The sequence below is a fragment of the Prionailurus viverrinus genome, chromosome A3, assembly GCF_022837055.1.
Source record: "Prionailurus viverrinus isolate Anna chromosome A3, UM_Priviv_1.0, whole genome shotgun sequence".
In the NCBI taxonomy this organism is placed as follows: domain Eukaryota; kingdom Metazoa; phylum Chordata; class Mammalia; order Carnivora; family Felidae; genus Prionailurus; species Prionailurus viverrinus.
Window position 1 is genome coordinate 45,375,635 of NC_062563.1, and position 16,900 is coordinate 45,392,534.

At 40.5% G+C, this 16,900-nt stretch overlaps 1 protein-coding gene across 6 annotated transcripts in view; it reads left to right on the forward strand.

Annotated features, from left to right (window-relative positions):
- The window catches only part of CFAP61 (cilia and flagella associated protein 61), a 289,083-nt gene that overhangs the window by 204,044 nt on the left and 68,139 nt on the right, over positions 1-16,900 (forward strand). For all 6 annotated transcript variants that reach the window (XM_047854160.1, XM_047854163.1, XM_047854162.1 and 3 more), the window contains 2 exons: positions 1,876-2,050; positions 13,651-13,943. In XM_047854160.1, the coding sequence (XP_047710116.1) occupies positions 1,876-2,050; positions 13,651-13,943 (468 nt within the window). The remainder of the gene's footprint in view (positions 1-1,875; positions 2,051-13,650; positions 13,944-16,900) is intronic.

Here is a 16,900-nt window from a genome sequence, read left to right on the forward strand (position 1 = left end):
AAAATAAATACTAAAACAAATTGTTTGTTTATTAAGTTAATTTAATTCAGTTTGAAAATCAATTAAATGCATCACAGTAAGGTACAAGGCTTATTTACCATTTATATTGAGGAAGGATAGGACCAAAAAGTTTCCTAAATGTTACCTGAGGTTTAGTGAAACCCCATTTATTCAAATACTAGCCAGTATTTACCCCTACCCCATATAAAAGGCATTTTCTGTACTTGTCAAGGGTGAGAGAACTTTCTCTGCACCCACATTAGCATCTACTGCAGGTGAACTTTTTGCCCATCATTGCTGTATAACGATCCCTGACTCACAGCCCATGGGCCTTACATCACAAATATGCAAGGCAGCTGGTACAGGTCTTCTAACAGAGACCTTCCATTGCCTTTGAATCTTGCTACTGATTCCAGTCTCATTATCTTCCACTTAATCTCACCTGGTTGCCAAATAAAAATCAGAGGGGTGAAATGCTGGCCCACTGGGCAAACTCATGCCACTGTGCTATTGTACTTGGCTTTCACAAGGGCATTTGTTTGATTCTAATTTGAACCAAAATATTGAAGAAATCAAGAGTCCACAGGTAAAAAAAAAAGTGTCTGGCATTTCTTGAGAAATCAGATCTGGCCACACTGAACCCATGCTCTACTCTGGCACCAACTGGATAGAATTGAGTTGTGGCCAAACTCTGGCCAGGGCATGGGCCTTCAAGTCTGCCACAGTATCCTTGACACTGAAGACAAGTGTCATCTTTTATTATGTTCTCATTGTTGCTTTCCTTATACTAGAGGAAAGTGTCTGCTTCCACTCATGTCTGTGTCAAAAGTGAGAGAACAGAAGTTATACTGGGAGGGTTCTGTGTTCGGACAGAGACAGAGAGAAGGAGAGGGAGAGAGGGAGGGAGGAAGAGAGGTGAAAGGAGAGGGAGAGAAAGAGTATTTCTCTGACAAAGTGAAGAATAATTCTATAGTAGTCCACTTCCCTCATTTTCTTTTCTGCCTAGCGCCTCTATGCACTTGGATTTCAACCCCTGATATAATTGCTTCTGTGCAAATTGCTTTTGCCTAAAATGGCTATGTCAGATCCCATTCCCTGTGCTGTGTTCTTCCTTGGCCATGCCACGCCTACATGAAGAGATGGATCCTGGGTTCCTCTGCCTGATCCTGGCCAGGCTTTTATGATGACCCCCATGAATAGAACATGGTGGAAAAGACACTGACCAATTTCCCAGACTAGGATGGAAAAGAACATGGAGCTTTTTATACTGGTTCTCTCAGGACACATGTCCTCAGAACCTGGATGCCGTGTTGTGAGGAAGCCCAAGACACATGGAGAGGCTGCATGTAATGTTTTGGCCAACACCCCAGCCAAGATCCCAGTCACAGCCAGCATCACTTGCTGGACATATAATGACAACTTGCTGTCATTTTTGAATACCTGGCATGTTTTCGTGGGGGGAGAGGGGAGGAGTGAGATGGTTTATCACCAGATGAATCAGCCCCCAGCCATGAAGTCACCTGCAGCCTACAAGTGTTCCCAGCTGAGGCCTCCAACATTATAGAACAGAGACAAACTGTCGCCCACCTTGCCCTTGCTTGAATTACTGACCTACAGAATGTATGGGATAATTTGTTATGTGGCATCAGAGAACCAGAGCAACCCTTTCTGAGAATTGTCTCTAAGGGGTCATTCCACCTGTTTTGTTTTATTTTTATTTTTTAAATTCAAACCTGATTGTATTGGGGGACTGAAAAAGGCACACCTATACTGGACATTTCTATGTGTATTTAATTTAATTAATTAATTTATTGCTGTGTCAGTGCTTCCCTTACTACCAGTGAAATAAGCATTTCTCTGTAACGTACCTCTCAGGTCCCATGCCCTACAGGGGCTGATATTAGTCAACACCTGACAAACAGAGAGATTCCGAGCAGCGGGAAGCAGCGATACACTGATCAAGTTCCTGGCAATCATTTCACTCTTAACGATGAAGAAGATTGCTGTAAGGCCCTGCGTTGGATAAGGAACAACCCCATAGTCACAGAAGGTAAGGATGTTGGTAACTGTGCATTTTTTCAGAATTGCTTTTTATTTTTATAATGAGTCTCATCCTTCATCTAGTTCCAGTGTATAATTAGTGCCTAATTAATTCCAACCAAATCATTCATCTGTCATGCTTTGTTTTCCAGATTAATTTACAACTTGTTGTCATTTTTGGATACCCAGCATGTTTGCTGGGGGAAAGAAAAAGGCTTGAGATAGTTTAATTATCTATAATTATTTTATTACACAAAATGAATATCCGAAGAGCAAAGCATGGCTAAAATCATTAACTAATTAAAGAATAATTTAATAAGCAAACATGTTTAGCAATTATATGGAAAATATGTCTCCTTTTGTGAAGCCGAAAAGACCTAGGAAGAAAAAGAAAGGTCTGTGTTGGAAGGGCTCTTTTCTTCCCTTCCCGATCCATTGTTCTCTTTCTTGGTGTCGTCTGCACAGTCCTTCCCACAAACACACATATTCAAGTTGCGTGCCACTTTCCGAATCAAAATGAGAGGGTAAAACATTTGAACAAATGCGTCTGCCACTCAAAAGTGTTTTCTCCAACATCTCCCTCTCTATTGCTTGGATTAAATTGAAATTGTTTGACTAGTAAGACAACCAGAACAGGGCCTGCTTACCTACTCGTCCTTAATGGAGACCTGGCAGTCAAGTTTGGGAAAGGACGAAGGGTGGCCCCTCAGTTTTTACCTAAAACAGTGACTCAGTTGGGTTATACAACCACCCGTGGCACCCTGAGATGCTAATCCAGATATTCTGTGCAGCCCAGGGATATCAAAAAACACAAAGTGCCTATACTATGGGGGTCAAGATGTGAAGTTAAATATAATAATTTGTTTAGTGTACTTATTTAAATACAATTTATAATATTATTATAGTTAATATATTAAAATTAAATAGAGTTTCTTATGATTTTTGGTGGAAGATTTAGGCATTAATTAACTTTTTGTTAAGTTACTACATTTACTCCATTAAAAATTAAAAAAATAGGTATCAAGTGACATTCAAAACATTGCTGGATTCAATTTGCTAATTTTTTATAGGTTATTTGATCTAAATTCATAAGTGAGATTGGCCTGCAGTTTCTCATATAAGCTTTACTTGTCCATTTTTGGGAATTAAGGGTATGCTAGTCTCACCAAGTGTTTTTTGGAAGCTTTCTGTATTTTTCTGAAATATGTCATGTAACCTAAAAGTTGGGCTAAGGTAACCCACAAAACCAAGTGGGTGTGGAACCTTTGGGCAAAGGTGGAATATATAGATATACACTAGGGACCTAGATTTAAAACATGTCAAAGTATTTTCATATTTGCCTCCTAACTTGGTATTATTTTAGATTTTGCATCGGTATGTGTTTAAACCTGTTTTAACATTTTAGTCTTTTTTAATCACTACCCTGTGACCTACATAGACTTAAGGAATTCTTAATTTGGACATCAGCAAACTTTTGCTATAAATGTTCAGATAGCAAATATATTTGACTTTGCAGGCCATATGGTCTCTTTCCCATTCACTCAGTTCTGCCATTGCAGCAAGAAAGACAGAACACAAATAAATGGGCAAGGCTGTGTTCCAATAAAACTTTATTTACAAAAATAGGTGATGAGCCATAGTTTGCAGAACCTGCTTTTGTGCATATAATTTGTGACAGGTCATTACCATTTTGTCAAGTCTGACCTCAAATTGTAATTTACACTCCCTGAAAGCACAAGAGTCCATGGCTCAATACAAAATACCCAGTGTGTTTTATTTTAGGACTTTGCCCGATCCTGTTGTAAAGCAGTGTTTTAACTTCAAACAGCTGCCTATTTTGGATGTTAGGAGTAAGGAGCATTTTGACCAAAGAAAGGGCCTTTGAAAGTGACAATGCAAGTTCTTGAGGTTGAATGTTTGTAGCAGAGAATTTAGAAATCCCAAAAACAACATACACTATGCCCTCCTTCAGATGGAATTTTTTTTTTCTGTGCTCTTGGTTGCCAGATGGGGGAAGAGCATCTGTGCTATTCTGATGACTTGACTGGTTGTCAGAGATGGTGTTACTCTGCTGCCCACTTAAAGGGAAATGAATGCTTTTGCAAGATTTAAGAATGTCTCCCATCAGCCACTGCATACAACCCCTCTGAGTGCCTGCTTTTGTCCATTGAACTGCCAAGATAAGAAGTATGTAGAAATTCACTTATTGTCTTAAACGTAGGCTATTTTCCTGGGTCCCATGCTAATGACACTCCTAGGGCATGTCTCTAGTAGATGCTCATAACACTCAGATGCTAGGCCCAGGCTCCAGAGATATCTGAGAAACCCAGCCCAGCCAGATTAATTCAACTCTGTGTGGTGCTCCTTTTCCAATGACTTTTCGTGAAAGAAAAGTTAGAATGAAAAATGCTAACCTCCTGCCTGAAGGAAGCTTTCTCTTTGTAGCTTTTCCACAATTAGAGTCCTATTCAGACTTGAATTTGATTAGTCCCATTCCAGATAATATCTTCCTCACATGGGTTGCTGTGAGAATTAAATGAGATAAATAAGATAATATTACATGTCCAACTCAGGATAGTGTCTCATACACAGTGAGAATTCGGTAATACAGGCTTCTATTAGCATTACTGTTACTACTGCTACATGTGATGGGGTCATTGCTATGCACAGAAGGTTCCCAAGGCTGTAATCTCAGCCCCTGGTGATAGCACAGTCTAGGACACCATCTGCACAAAAAATCAGAGATGCCTGGGTAGCTCAGTAGGTTAAGTGTTCGATTCTTGGTTTTGGCTCTGGTCATGATCTCCTGGTTCATGAGTTCAAGCCGTGCATCCGGCTTTAACCTGATGGTGCAGAGCCTGCTTGGGATTCTCCCTCTCTCCCTCTCTCTGCCCCTCCTTTACTCGTGCTCTCTCTGTGTCTCTTAAAAAAAAAAAAAAAAGTAAATAAACTAAAAAAAAAATTTTTTTTAATGGGGATCCACGTACACCGGGGGCTGGTCCATTTATAGACAGGCACTATGTCCTTAATGAGAGCCCTGGAAAATGAAGTTTGGAAAAGGAGGATTGGGCTCAGCCTTAAAGAAGAGCAGGAGAAGTAAACAGACAGGTTGGGGGGAGGGGGTGCTTGAATTGCATTGGGCAGACCATTGAAGGGCAGCAGTGGGAAATGAAGGTGGATTGGCAGGTGGAGGACCTCAGGGCCCAGCCATGTCTGGGTTTAACTGGTGACTTTTTAGGGGTTGGGGAACTAGTGAAAGGGATAACCAGTGCACCAAACAGCACTTCAGGAAGGTGAACCTCCCATCTAGTAGAGAGAAAGCAATCCAGAAAGACTGGGTTGGAGAAGACTGCATAACCCGTTGGAGGGGGGTGGCCGTGGTAGGTGAGGGCTGGTGCAGCCACTTCTGGCTTATACCAAAGACAGATGATGATATTTGAAGCTAGAAACTAGAAGCCTGGCACTTCATGAAAAATGAGCAGGGTTGCGTTTGTGTACCTACTGCTATCACTCCACCTGCCAGCCCTTTTTCCTCTTCATGTCACCGTAATGACACCAGGAAGAATGTGGACATCTTTCATGATAGTTAGCTTTTTTCATGATAGTCAGTGCTAATTTCTCCCTTTCTCAATAGCTCAGGATGGGGTTAGCAGGAAAGAGCTGAGGACAGGGCTCTTCCTACAAAAGTCTGAGAAAAAAAAATCTCCTGTGTCTCTGTGGCTATGATTGGGTCATATGTCCATCCGGCAATCACACATGGAATCCTGGGACATGCCAGGCCTAACTTAGCTGAAGTACAGGCACTTGAGGGGAAGGGCTTGTTTGTTGAGGATGGTGGAGAAATTGTTCTAGAAGGACAGGTGGATGCTGGGTATGAGAAGCAATGGATGGCCACTGGGAGGAAGTCAGTTCCGGAATTTCTGCCCATTAAAACCATACAGATACAGCCTCAAAGCATCACCACTGTCCCCCCACCCCCGCCCCCATTCTCTGTTTTATCCTGCCTGCTTCTGCTGCCAAAGGAGAAATGATTGTTCTGTGATGGAATTAGCCCAGAATGAAGGACATTGTTTTCTGGGCTCTAGAGTTGGATAGGTTTATAGATGTAAATTATCCTAAATGATCAGAACTGCTCCAGTATCATGGAGAATAGCTGACATCACCAGCTCAAACGCTGCTTTCAAAGGCAAACAAAACCTGGAGGGTTCTGCCCGGGGGTGTGGGGGGGGTTCAGATAGAACCGGGCAACCTAATACATTATAACGGTTTATGGCATTAATTGAAACTAATTGAAATTCATCTGCTATTACCTCTGTACTTTCCATGAAAATGAAAAGTAAGATGAAAGTAAAGTAAAAAAAAAAAATAAATAAAATGGCCTTAATGGCCCGAAATGGATCAATTATTTTCATCTTTAGCTAAATGCAGTTTACTGCCTTATTAAAAGCATGTTTGTTAGGAAAAGTATAACATTAAAATTCCAGTGCATGAATCACCAAGCAAAGCCTTTGGTATGTTATATCTAATACAGTCTTCCCTTTTAATTTGGCAGAATAAAATGAGACAGGTCAGGCTTGGGTCATGGAAATCTTAGGCTTTGACGTATAAAAAATAAAAAGAACAGTCTCTGATCTATTCATGGATGTGATATGGTTTTTAAGTGAATGTTTATTTCATAGTTTACTAATATTCTGTGATATCTATTTTAAATTCTTTAATTATCTAGTTATTTGCTAAAGTTCATTACACAGATTAAATGCCAATTAGAGTATTTTTTAAGGAATTTATTACATATCCATCTGCAAATATAGTGTAGTGGTGTGAGTCCAAAACCAGACTTAGGAGGTCTGAGGTCTGCTGAACCATCTACCTGCTGTGTGACCTGGAGCTGGATCCTTTAACCCCTTTGTCCTCTGTTTTCTGGAGAACATACAATCTCTTGGAGCTGTTCTGAGGATGAATGAGGTCATACATAATCACACTATGTCTCTTTTGAAGTGGAAAAAGGAAATATAATTCTTCATTAAAATACAATGGAATATGTAAATATACATAGGCATAATTAAAATACATAAATTATAAAATTTAGCATATAGTTTTGTTTTCTCTGGCCTTAACCATAATAACTAGGAAGAAAAATTCAAATTAATATCTGTGTGCATAAATCTTGAATTGATTTCTAATACAGACTGTTTGCATACATTGAGATGTGATTTTAAGGCCAAACCAGGAAATCCCTTCCTTGTCTTCATTTCAAAACATGGTTTTCTGGAGAATCTTCATCTTTAGAATATTGAGCATGACTATGAAATGCATACCTTCTAGGTGATTAAAATTAAAGCACTCAGTTCAAAAGAATAAAATACTATTTTAGCATCTATTGAAAAAAATTATTTAAAAAGGCTGTTCCCTTACTCTTAGGGCAAATCTGTGTCTAAGAAAATTAAGACCATATTTTGTTTTTTGAGGTTAACAGGGAGATCAACTTAAGTATTTAATTTCTCTAAAGCCATGTTCCTTTTAAATATTAGTAAAATGTCTAGCTTCTAGAGGAGATAAACAATAGTTTCAGAATGATGAAAACTGGCATCTTTTCCCCTCTGATTAAGATAAATCGAAGAATCTCCTAAATCTGGGTGCATTATGATAGTTGAAATGTTAAAGTGTCATTGCCTTACTTTGGTGATCACAAAGTTGTTAGTGCATTCATTTATGTCTTCAAAGAGCATGTATCAAAAAGCAAAAATATCACCTTTCCATATCTGCCAACATTTTAAATGACAAGTCTTAGTGCTTTTTTGATCTGAGGTGGAGAATTGACAGCTTATAGAGGGTGATTTGAGACCTCACTTTCCCTCTTTCTCCCCAGCCTGGCTGTTGACACCAAAATCCCTCTTTCCTCTTGGCAGCCCCCTTGCATGGTTCACCTGGAAGGTTACTGCAGGTTAGCTGTGAGGAAATGAGTGTTCCTCTTGCCAACCTTAATTTCGGGTGCTTTCACTCGGTCCTCTTTCTAACAGTGCCCTCCTTGTGTTCTGCTTCCTGTTTCAGATGGATAATCTTAGTAATGCATAATTTATGCCCTAAAAGGAGCAACAAAGGTTGGCCTTCCATGAAAACTGCTATGGTTATATTCTATTATCCTGTATTGAAAATTCACCCAGACTGCTCTAATCATCCATTACCATTTGCCATTTCAGAGGAGGGCAGCCCACCATGGTACCTCTGTCACCTATCAGATCAAATGCAAAAACGGGCCGTTTCTTATCTTTAGATTAACTGAGCTGTAGAGTGGCCAGATTTTTTAGCATAAAACTGATATCCAGGGTGAATCCTCAGATTTCCCACTCTATTTACATCATATGTATATTGAAATGTCAAAAGAATGTATATGCTATCCCAATTATGTGAAGGAAGCCCCTGCGATGTGTTATGTCCTTATAAATATTTGCAAAGACTCCATGAGTTACAAAGTACCTAAGTGGTGGAAATACATTGATTAAAATAAATCTTTGACTAGGGGATCCTGGGTGGCTCAGTGGGTTAAGCGTCTGGCTCCTGTTTTTGGCTCAGGTCATGATCTCACAGTTCATGAGTTCAAGCCCTGTGTCAGGCTCTGTGCTGACGGTGCAGAGCCTGCTTGGGATACTCTCTCCCTCTCTCTGTGCCCCTCCCCTGCTCGCTCGCTCTCTCTCTCTCTCTCTCTCTCTCTCTCCCTCTATCTCAAAAAAAAAAAAAATAAACTTAACTGCTTTAAAAGAAAAGGTAAATCTTTGGCTGATTGAAGTTGTCTGACATTAAAAGTGTGTCATACATGAAGGGCACCTGGGTGGCTCAGTTGGTTAAGCGTCCGACTTCGGCCCAGGTAATGATCCCGTGCTTTGTGGGTTCGAGTCCCACGTCGGGCTCTGTGCTGACAGCTCAGAGCCTGGAGTCTGCTTCAGATTCTGTGTCTCCCTCTCTCTCTGGCTCTCCCCTGCTTGCACTGTCTCTCTGTCTCCCAAAAATAAATAAACATTAAAAAAAAAAAGCATATTGTACATGAGTATATATCATGGGTCCCACATAACCTGGGGCTGCCTTACTCCCTCTGTTTAGTGGTCAGGGTGATCTGTTCCAATGGAACCCCATCTACCCCATCTTATATATTTTGGCTGGGATAAAGCTGTCAGACCCGGGAAAGTCCTTTTCAGTACTACTATTCATGGCTTAGTTCATCCATCCTCTCCCCTCACCTGGCAACCAGTTTGTTTCACCTATTTTCGGTCTCTTAATTGTCACTTATCCAGTGATTGAAGAAAATCTGTATCTCCAAGGCTCTCTCTGTTCTTTGTCTCTCTGCCCTCTCTTTTTTCTCTCTCCATTTCGTTTTCCCCCATCTTCCCTCTGTGATTCAGCTAAAAATTGACCCAGCTATCACAACATGATAGTTATACAAGGGTTAACTTTCTTATAAAACAGTCCTGTTTCCTTGGGTTGAAGTGCCTACCAACACACAATTTTGGTTACGTTTAGGATTATGTGGGGAAACCTGCATAACCAGATCTAACATTGTGAAGGGAAACATGTTTCTATCGTATAGATCTCAGATATACAATTTATCCTGTGGTTGGATAAAGAAGTGCCAACTTTATAGGGAATACCAAGTAGAAATATGTAGTAGGAAATCTGGCCACAGGAAGGTTGTTCTGTAAAAAATATTTTAGAAGGCACAAAAGTAAGACCCAATTAACATATGATCAACAGTATGATAACCTCAAACATTCATCCATATGTTGAGTCAGGAAACATTTTGTCACACCAATTGTTGGCAAGATACTGTGCAAGGCACCAGGGGTAACATGGTGGGCTATACTTTATGCTATTGTTACTCATGATTATGAATGTAATTATAGATTGTGTCTACAAGTGCCTGGCTTTGTGCCTGGCATACAGGAATCATGCAATAAACATGAATGGACTCTAAAAATTCTTTACAAAGTCAAAGTGAGAAATGACGTAGAAAGAACTCACAACTGTGCAAATATCATGTAAATATCATAGTGCAGACATTTAAAAGGCAAGAGATGGAACTGGCAAATCTGCTCTTGTCACATCAGGTCTTTTTGTATTTGTGGAGGGATGTGAGCTGACCTGTAGCATGTTCCTATTTCTGTAGTAAAAAATTACAGTAAAACCTTGGATTGCGAGGAACGTGTTCTGCGAGTGTTCCGCAAGACGAGCAAACATTTCTAATAAATTTTAACTTGATAAATGAGCAATGTCTTGCGATATGAGTGGCACATGATGCTGAATGTCACATGATCACAACTGAGCTGATGGTTCTTCTCTCTCTCTCTCTGGGATTATGCATGATCATCTCCCATGCTCTGATGCTCGGTCTCAGGCTACCATGTTTGGCAGAAATCAGTGATTTTTCAGAACCCTGGAAGGTGCCTACAACTGGCACTAGTGTATTTTTTTGTCACTTCAAAGCACCTATGGACATTCCTTTGCTTTTCCATACAAAAGTAAGCTTAGGAATGCTTTGCTTCATTCTAGGTCAGGCTGCCTGCAGATATAGACCCTTTCCTCTGCTGCCGTATTGTCAGTTATATTAAATACAGTATATGACAAGAGTCTATTAATACTTTACTGTAGTCAACATCCATGCAAGTATATACAATGGCCCCCATGCAGAAAAAGATTCCATTGAGGCAATAGATAGCAGTGATTCGGTTAGTGATAGTGAAAGTTGTCCTACACAACAACCCTCCTCTCTCTGGTCTCCCTCACACCAGCCATGAAGGTTTTCAAAGGTAAGTGTAGGTTAATTTGTTTATTTTCTCTATATTTTGTATTTTGTTTGTTATTTTGTATGACATTACAGAATTGTAATCATTTTTATATGAATATTTTTGGGTCGTGGAACGAATCATCTGAGTTTTCATTATTTATTTAAAAAAATGTTTTTAACATTTATTTATTTTTGAGAGACAGAGAGAGACAGTGTGAGCAGGGGAGGGGTAGAGAAAGAGGGAGACACAGAATCTGAAGCAGGTTCCAGGCTCTGAGCTATCAGCACAGAGCCCGATGTGGGGCTTGAACTCACGAACTGTGAGATCATGACCTGAGCCAAAGCCAGATGCCCAACCAACTAAGCCACCCAAGCACCCCTCATTGTTTCTTACGGGGAAATTCGCTTTGATATACAAGTGCTTTGGATTACAAGCATGTTTCTGGAACAAATTATGCTTGCAAACCAAGGTTTTACTGTATATCACAATGAGATTCTACTCTATTTTGTGAATAATGAAAGAGATATGTGTAAATAATCTTAAAAAACATGTTTAGATGAAAATTTTAGATGGCATCATATAAGCATTTATTTACGATGCCCAATATAACTGATGGTTTTGGACTGTTGTTCAGCAAATATCCACACTGTTCCCTCTCCTACCCTGGGCAGAGTGTTTCCCACTCCTTTGACCACATGCATTGCTTTGGTCAACGGAACATTAGTGGATGTAATGCAAGGAGAGGCTTGAAAAGTGAGCAGTTGCTCTTGCCCTCCCATGCTCCTGCACTTCTCCATAAATAGAACATGCCTCAGGTATCTCTGTCCAACGAGGGTGCAAGACACATGTGCAGGCACAATCCCAACGACAATGTGGAGCCAGACCCACTGATACCAGCCCACCCGCAGATGTGTGAGCTGACCTACAACAATAGGCTGATTGTTGTTTGACACTAAGTTTTGGGGTGATCTGTTATGTTGCATTATTGCAACTATTATGATAACCAAAGTCTCATATTGGGGGGGGTGGATTTTGTTCCAAATTGAACTGTAGGCAAATCTATTTTGCAATTAGAATATCTATCAGTAAACATCTAATTTAAATTCTAGAGATTTTATAAAATATATTACCTTTTGAAATGAAAAGCCTCATCCTCTTCAGCTGCCTGTAGTCTGTGGGCAACCCTTGCTAGATAGTACCCAGCAGCATTGCATTGCCCTGGCTTCCCCGAAAGCCCATCTCACAGTATAGTTTCTACAAGCTAACATGAAAGAGACTGGAAAAATATTCAGCCCTGAATTGTGGGGGGGGGGGGGGAGGGCTAAACACTTAAATTTGTTTCCCTGAAAATGAATGTTGTGTTGACATGCATATTTTAAAAGGGTGGAAGACCTCAAACCTGTGACAGTTTTAGGTTCAAGTTTTGGCTTTCCTGCCAGGCTGAGTCTTTGTTGTGCCAGACAGCTAGGATTCATGTTTCACAGCAGGTGGAAGCAAAATAATTTAAGCAAAATGTTGGCTCTTTCAGACAAGGAAAATGCAGCCCATAGAGGAATGTTGCATTAGACCATCTGAATAGAGAGATGATCCTAGCCACAAAATTAGAGCATCCTAGTGAAGGCAGGAAGGACCCTGCCCGCTGGCCTCAGTGCCTTCTTTCCATTCCATATTTGAGCAACAGGAAGTATAGGAGAACTTTCTAGATGCTGTTACCATCAGAGAAGCAATCTGAAAGGTGTTCTAGTTCCTTTTTTCTTCCTAAGCAAATAAAACCAGCCATTACACCTTCTTTCAGTTTAGGATAGAAATAGATTTTTCCTTAATTTATGCAACGAAATTGAATAAAATACACTTACCATTTATTTTGCCTTGTAAAATTTCTCTTAATGTCATTTCATAAACAGGAAAAAAGAGAGATTCAATGAATCTATCATTTTGTCATAAAAGTGTTACATGTTGCCTGAAAAGTGAGTCTATGGCAGTTCCTTTCTTTGTAAAAAAAAAAAAAAAAAAAAAAAAAAAAGGTAAAAATGCCAATTCAGTGTCAAAAATAGCATATACTGGATTTCACTCATTTGTTAGTTTGATCTTAAAACATGTCACATGTAATTATTTCTGTAGTATTTTTAAGAAATGTAAATAGCTTAGACTGTTACTGTCTAAATGCTTTTCCCCGGGGGAACTCTTTCAAGATTATATTGTGCTTTCATTCTTACCGACTGAAAGAACAACTTGCATTCCCTTTTGCTAGGTCTCAACCCATCTAAAAATCAGAATTTGAATCTTCATAAAATTATCCATTGAAAAGCAGAATGTTTTAGTCTTTAGTTCTCAGAAAAGGAAACAGTTTCCTTGAAATCAACCCAGTTCAACACTTAAATATTAAAATGTTTGTCCTAACTCGTCCATGATTTTTTTTTTTTTTACCAGCGTCCTGCTCATCACTTAGGAAGAACTTGTAAATATCGCAAGCTTTATTATTACTTTTTTTCCTTAGTAAGTGTAGCGACTAGGGGAAAGAAAAAAAAAAACCAACAAGATAAAAGGTTTTATTCCAGATGGTTTCATTTAGCATAACTTCAACTTTCAAATTACAGGACCATAGATGAATGTCCTACTTCTGTGTTAAAAGTACTTGACTACTTTGTGGGATGTTTTGTGCCAATTCTTTACTAAATTATCTTGGTCGCCGTTGCTAGGAAACACCACTGACTTCCTGCAGCTGAAAAAAGGGGAAGGTTATAGGGAACAATTCGGTATTATTAGCATTAGACTAACAAGGTTTGGGTTGTTTTTTTAAACTGTGCATCTTAGCATTTGCCTCCTTTTCTAGGGAATGTTATTGTCTATGGGAATACAATTGACACTTACACCACAGTGGAGACGCTCTTAAACCTTGGTGTGAGGGGCGGCTACATCCACCTGGTGCAGCCCCCGCCCACCTCCACCATCACCTGCATCAACAACTACTCGGTGGAAAGAGCGGTGGAGGACGCGCTCAGAGCAGCGGGGGTTGCCATTTACCGCGACGCCCTCCTGGCTCAGTGGAACGATGGCCAGTTCCCAGACCCCATCCACAGCGCCTGCTTCACCACGCCCACCAAGCCTTTCAGACTCCCGTGCTCCGTAAGTAGATCCCTGTGAACTTCACTCACCACCTCCAGAGAGCCTTCACCTGCCACGGACTTGGGGTCTGAGAGATGACGGGTCGGGAATTCATAGCAGGTTTTGGGGTTTTTTTTAATGGCCAGATGCTCTATTGCTGAGGGTCAAGCCACCCCAAACTCGGTGGCATATATTATTTTTCTCTCTCTGGGTCCTGGGATTTGAGCCTGTCCAGCTGGGCAGCTCTCACTTGAAGTCTCTCACGTGGCTGACGTCAGACTGGGTGTGGAGCTGGAGTCACGTTCAACCCTTCCTCTGACTTTAGATGCTAGATCATCTTCAGCTGCAATTTTGTCCAGAACACTTCCTTGGAAGAGTGGCTTGGTTCTAAAACCGAATGAGAGAGAAAGGGAAAGAGAAAGAGAGAGAATGAGATACTGTATCATCTGCCCATATCCAAAGGGAGGGAAATTAAGCCCTGCCTCTTCATGGAAGGAGTGTCAAAGGTTCAGAGAGTGCTAACATGGACCAGGAGCTCACCATGTCCCAGGCACCATGCTGCATGCTTGCAGTATCGTCCGTCACCTGGTCACAACAGGTCTGTAAGGAGAAGCATCCCCATTTTACAGATGAGAACACTCTGCCTCCAAGTCAGTGGTATGCTGGGCTCCCAACCAAGGTCAGAGGGCCCCAAAGTCTATCCTGCTGTTAACTTTTTAAGACTCTAGAAACAGCAGTAATGGGTTTCTCTCCCGTGAACTAGAGACTTAGAAGACCTCTTTCTCCTATCTATCTATCTATCTATCTATCTATCTATCTATTATCTATCTAATTATCTATCTTTTGAGAGAAGGAGAACTTTTCTCTTAGGCTGTGTAATAGCTTGACTTACAACCCGTGTCCTCGGATTTGTCAGTTCAGGAGATTAGCAGAAGCTAGCAGGCAGGGAGATAGGGAAGGACCCAGTCAATCTAATAGAGAAGCAAGAGACCCCTCCTTACAAAGTGGAGGCTGAGGACAGTGTGAATATGGAGTATGTGATCAGTTGTGGTAAAGAATGCCACATTCTTGGGGGAAGTCTGTGAGGGGTCATAGCAATTCCTTACCTGAGAGTAGGGGGTAGTCAGCCTAAGTCAGGGCTTCTGACCCAAGTACCCTTACAGGTAAATGATGGTGACCTTTATCCACCACCCTCCCCCCCCCCCCACACACACACCCACAGTCTGGACAGGATCTCAAAGCACAGAAGAGATTTCTCTGGAATCCCTCATTTTATCCTGATAATCTACGGAAATTTTGCATTCTGCTCCTTAATACATTCATTTATTCATTCATTCCACAAATTTTCATTGAATACCTGCTAAGTCTTAGGCTCTGTCCTAAGTGTGAGGGACACAGCAGCGAAAAAGACAGGAAAAGTTAATTTTATTTTAATGTATGTCACATGTATGTTGCAATACCTATTTAGGTTAAGAAGAATCAAAATGTTTTCACTCAAAATTTCTCCCCAAAATGATGATCTTGGAAGATATGCCACATTTATCTTGGGGAGCCACTGGAGGTAAACACATACCCTGCTTAGGAAGCAGGGATATAAGAAAACCTCCCCAAATAAGCAACAGAATACAGGTTCTCTAGCAGCCCCCTCTGGCCTTTATTTCCCTATTGAGATCAAAATTGAAATTGTGGCAGAGACATTTTGCAAATACTCTCACCTGCTTTGTTCCAATACACCTTACTGCTAAAACTTCATCCTAAAGCAGTCTGAGTTAGATAAAGCCTCCCACTTCCTCCACTGTGCTCTGCACCACAAGGAATGGCCTGTGCAGATAGTATTTCCCAGTGCTGGTTGCTCACTGACCTTCATCTGTGCTTGGCCAACAATAGGTACTGGCAGAAGATTAGAAATAGCAAAAAGGAAGAAATCAGAGCATTTCTCTCCTCTACTGTCAGCTTTGAGTAGCATCGCTATCAGGCATTAGGAAATTTTGGTGGGGATGAATACATTCATTATTTTGACTGTGGTCACAGTATTGTGGGTTGAACTACATCCCCCCAGAAAGATATGGTCTTAATCCCTAGTACCTTTGAATGTGACCTTATTTGGAAATAGGATCTTTATAGATGTTATCAACTGAAGAGAAGGTCACGGTGGATCTGAGAGGGCACTAAATGTAATGACTGGTGCCCGTCTATGGAGAAAAGGATTTGACTCAGAGGAGACACTTGGGGAAAGAGGCCATATGATGGTAGAGGCCAAGATTGAAGTGATGGCAGCAACCAGTCATGGAACAGAAAGGATCACTAGTAACTGCCAGGAGCTAGGAAGAGACAAGGAAGGAGTCTTCCCTAGAGCTTCAGAAGGAAGCACAGTCATGACAACACCATGACTTCAGACATGTCATCCCCAGAACTGTAAGAGAATAAATTTCTGTTGTTTTAAGCTACCCAGTTTGCAGTACTTTGTTACAGCAGGATGGGAAAACTAAACAAAAACAGATGGTATCATACTCAGAGCACCTGCTAAAACTAAAATTTTTATAACTGGAATCATACATTATGTACTAGTTTGTATTTGGCTTCTTTCACTCAGCATAATGGTATTGAGATTCATCCATATTATTCCATGTATCAGTAGTTCATTCCTTTTTATCACTCAGTGGTATTCCATTGTATTTCTCTATCACATTTGGTTTATTTGTTCAATTGCTGTGCACATTCTTGTACACATCTTTGGGTAGACATATTTTCACTTCTCTTAGCTATCCACCCGAAGAATGGCTAGGTCATATGGTCAGTGAATGTTTACCTTTTTAAGAAGCTACATACTGCCTTCTAAAGTAGCCATATCATTTCATATTTCTGCCAGCAATGTATGAGAGTTTCAGTTATTCCGTAGTCTCTGCTAGCACTTGGTATTGTCAGTCCTTCTAATTTTAGCCATTCTGTTGGGTATGACATGATGTATCATTGTGTTT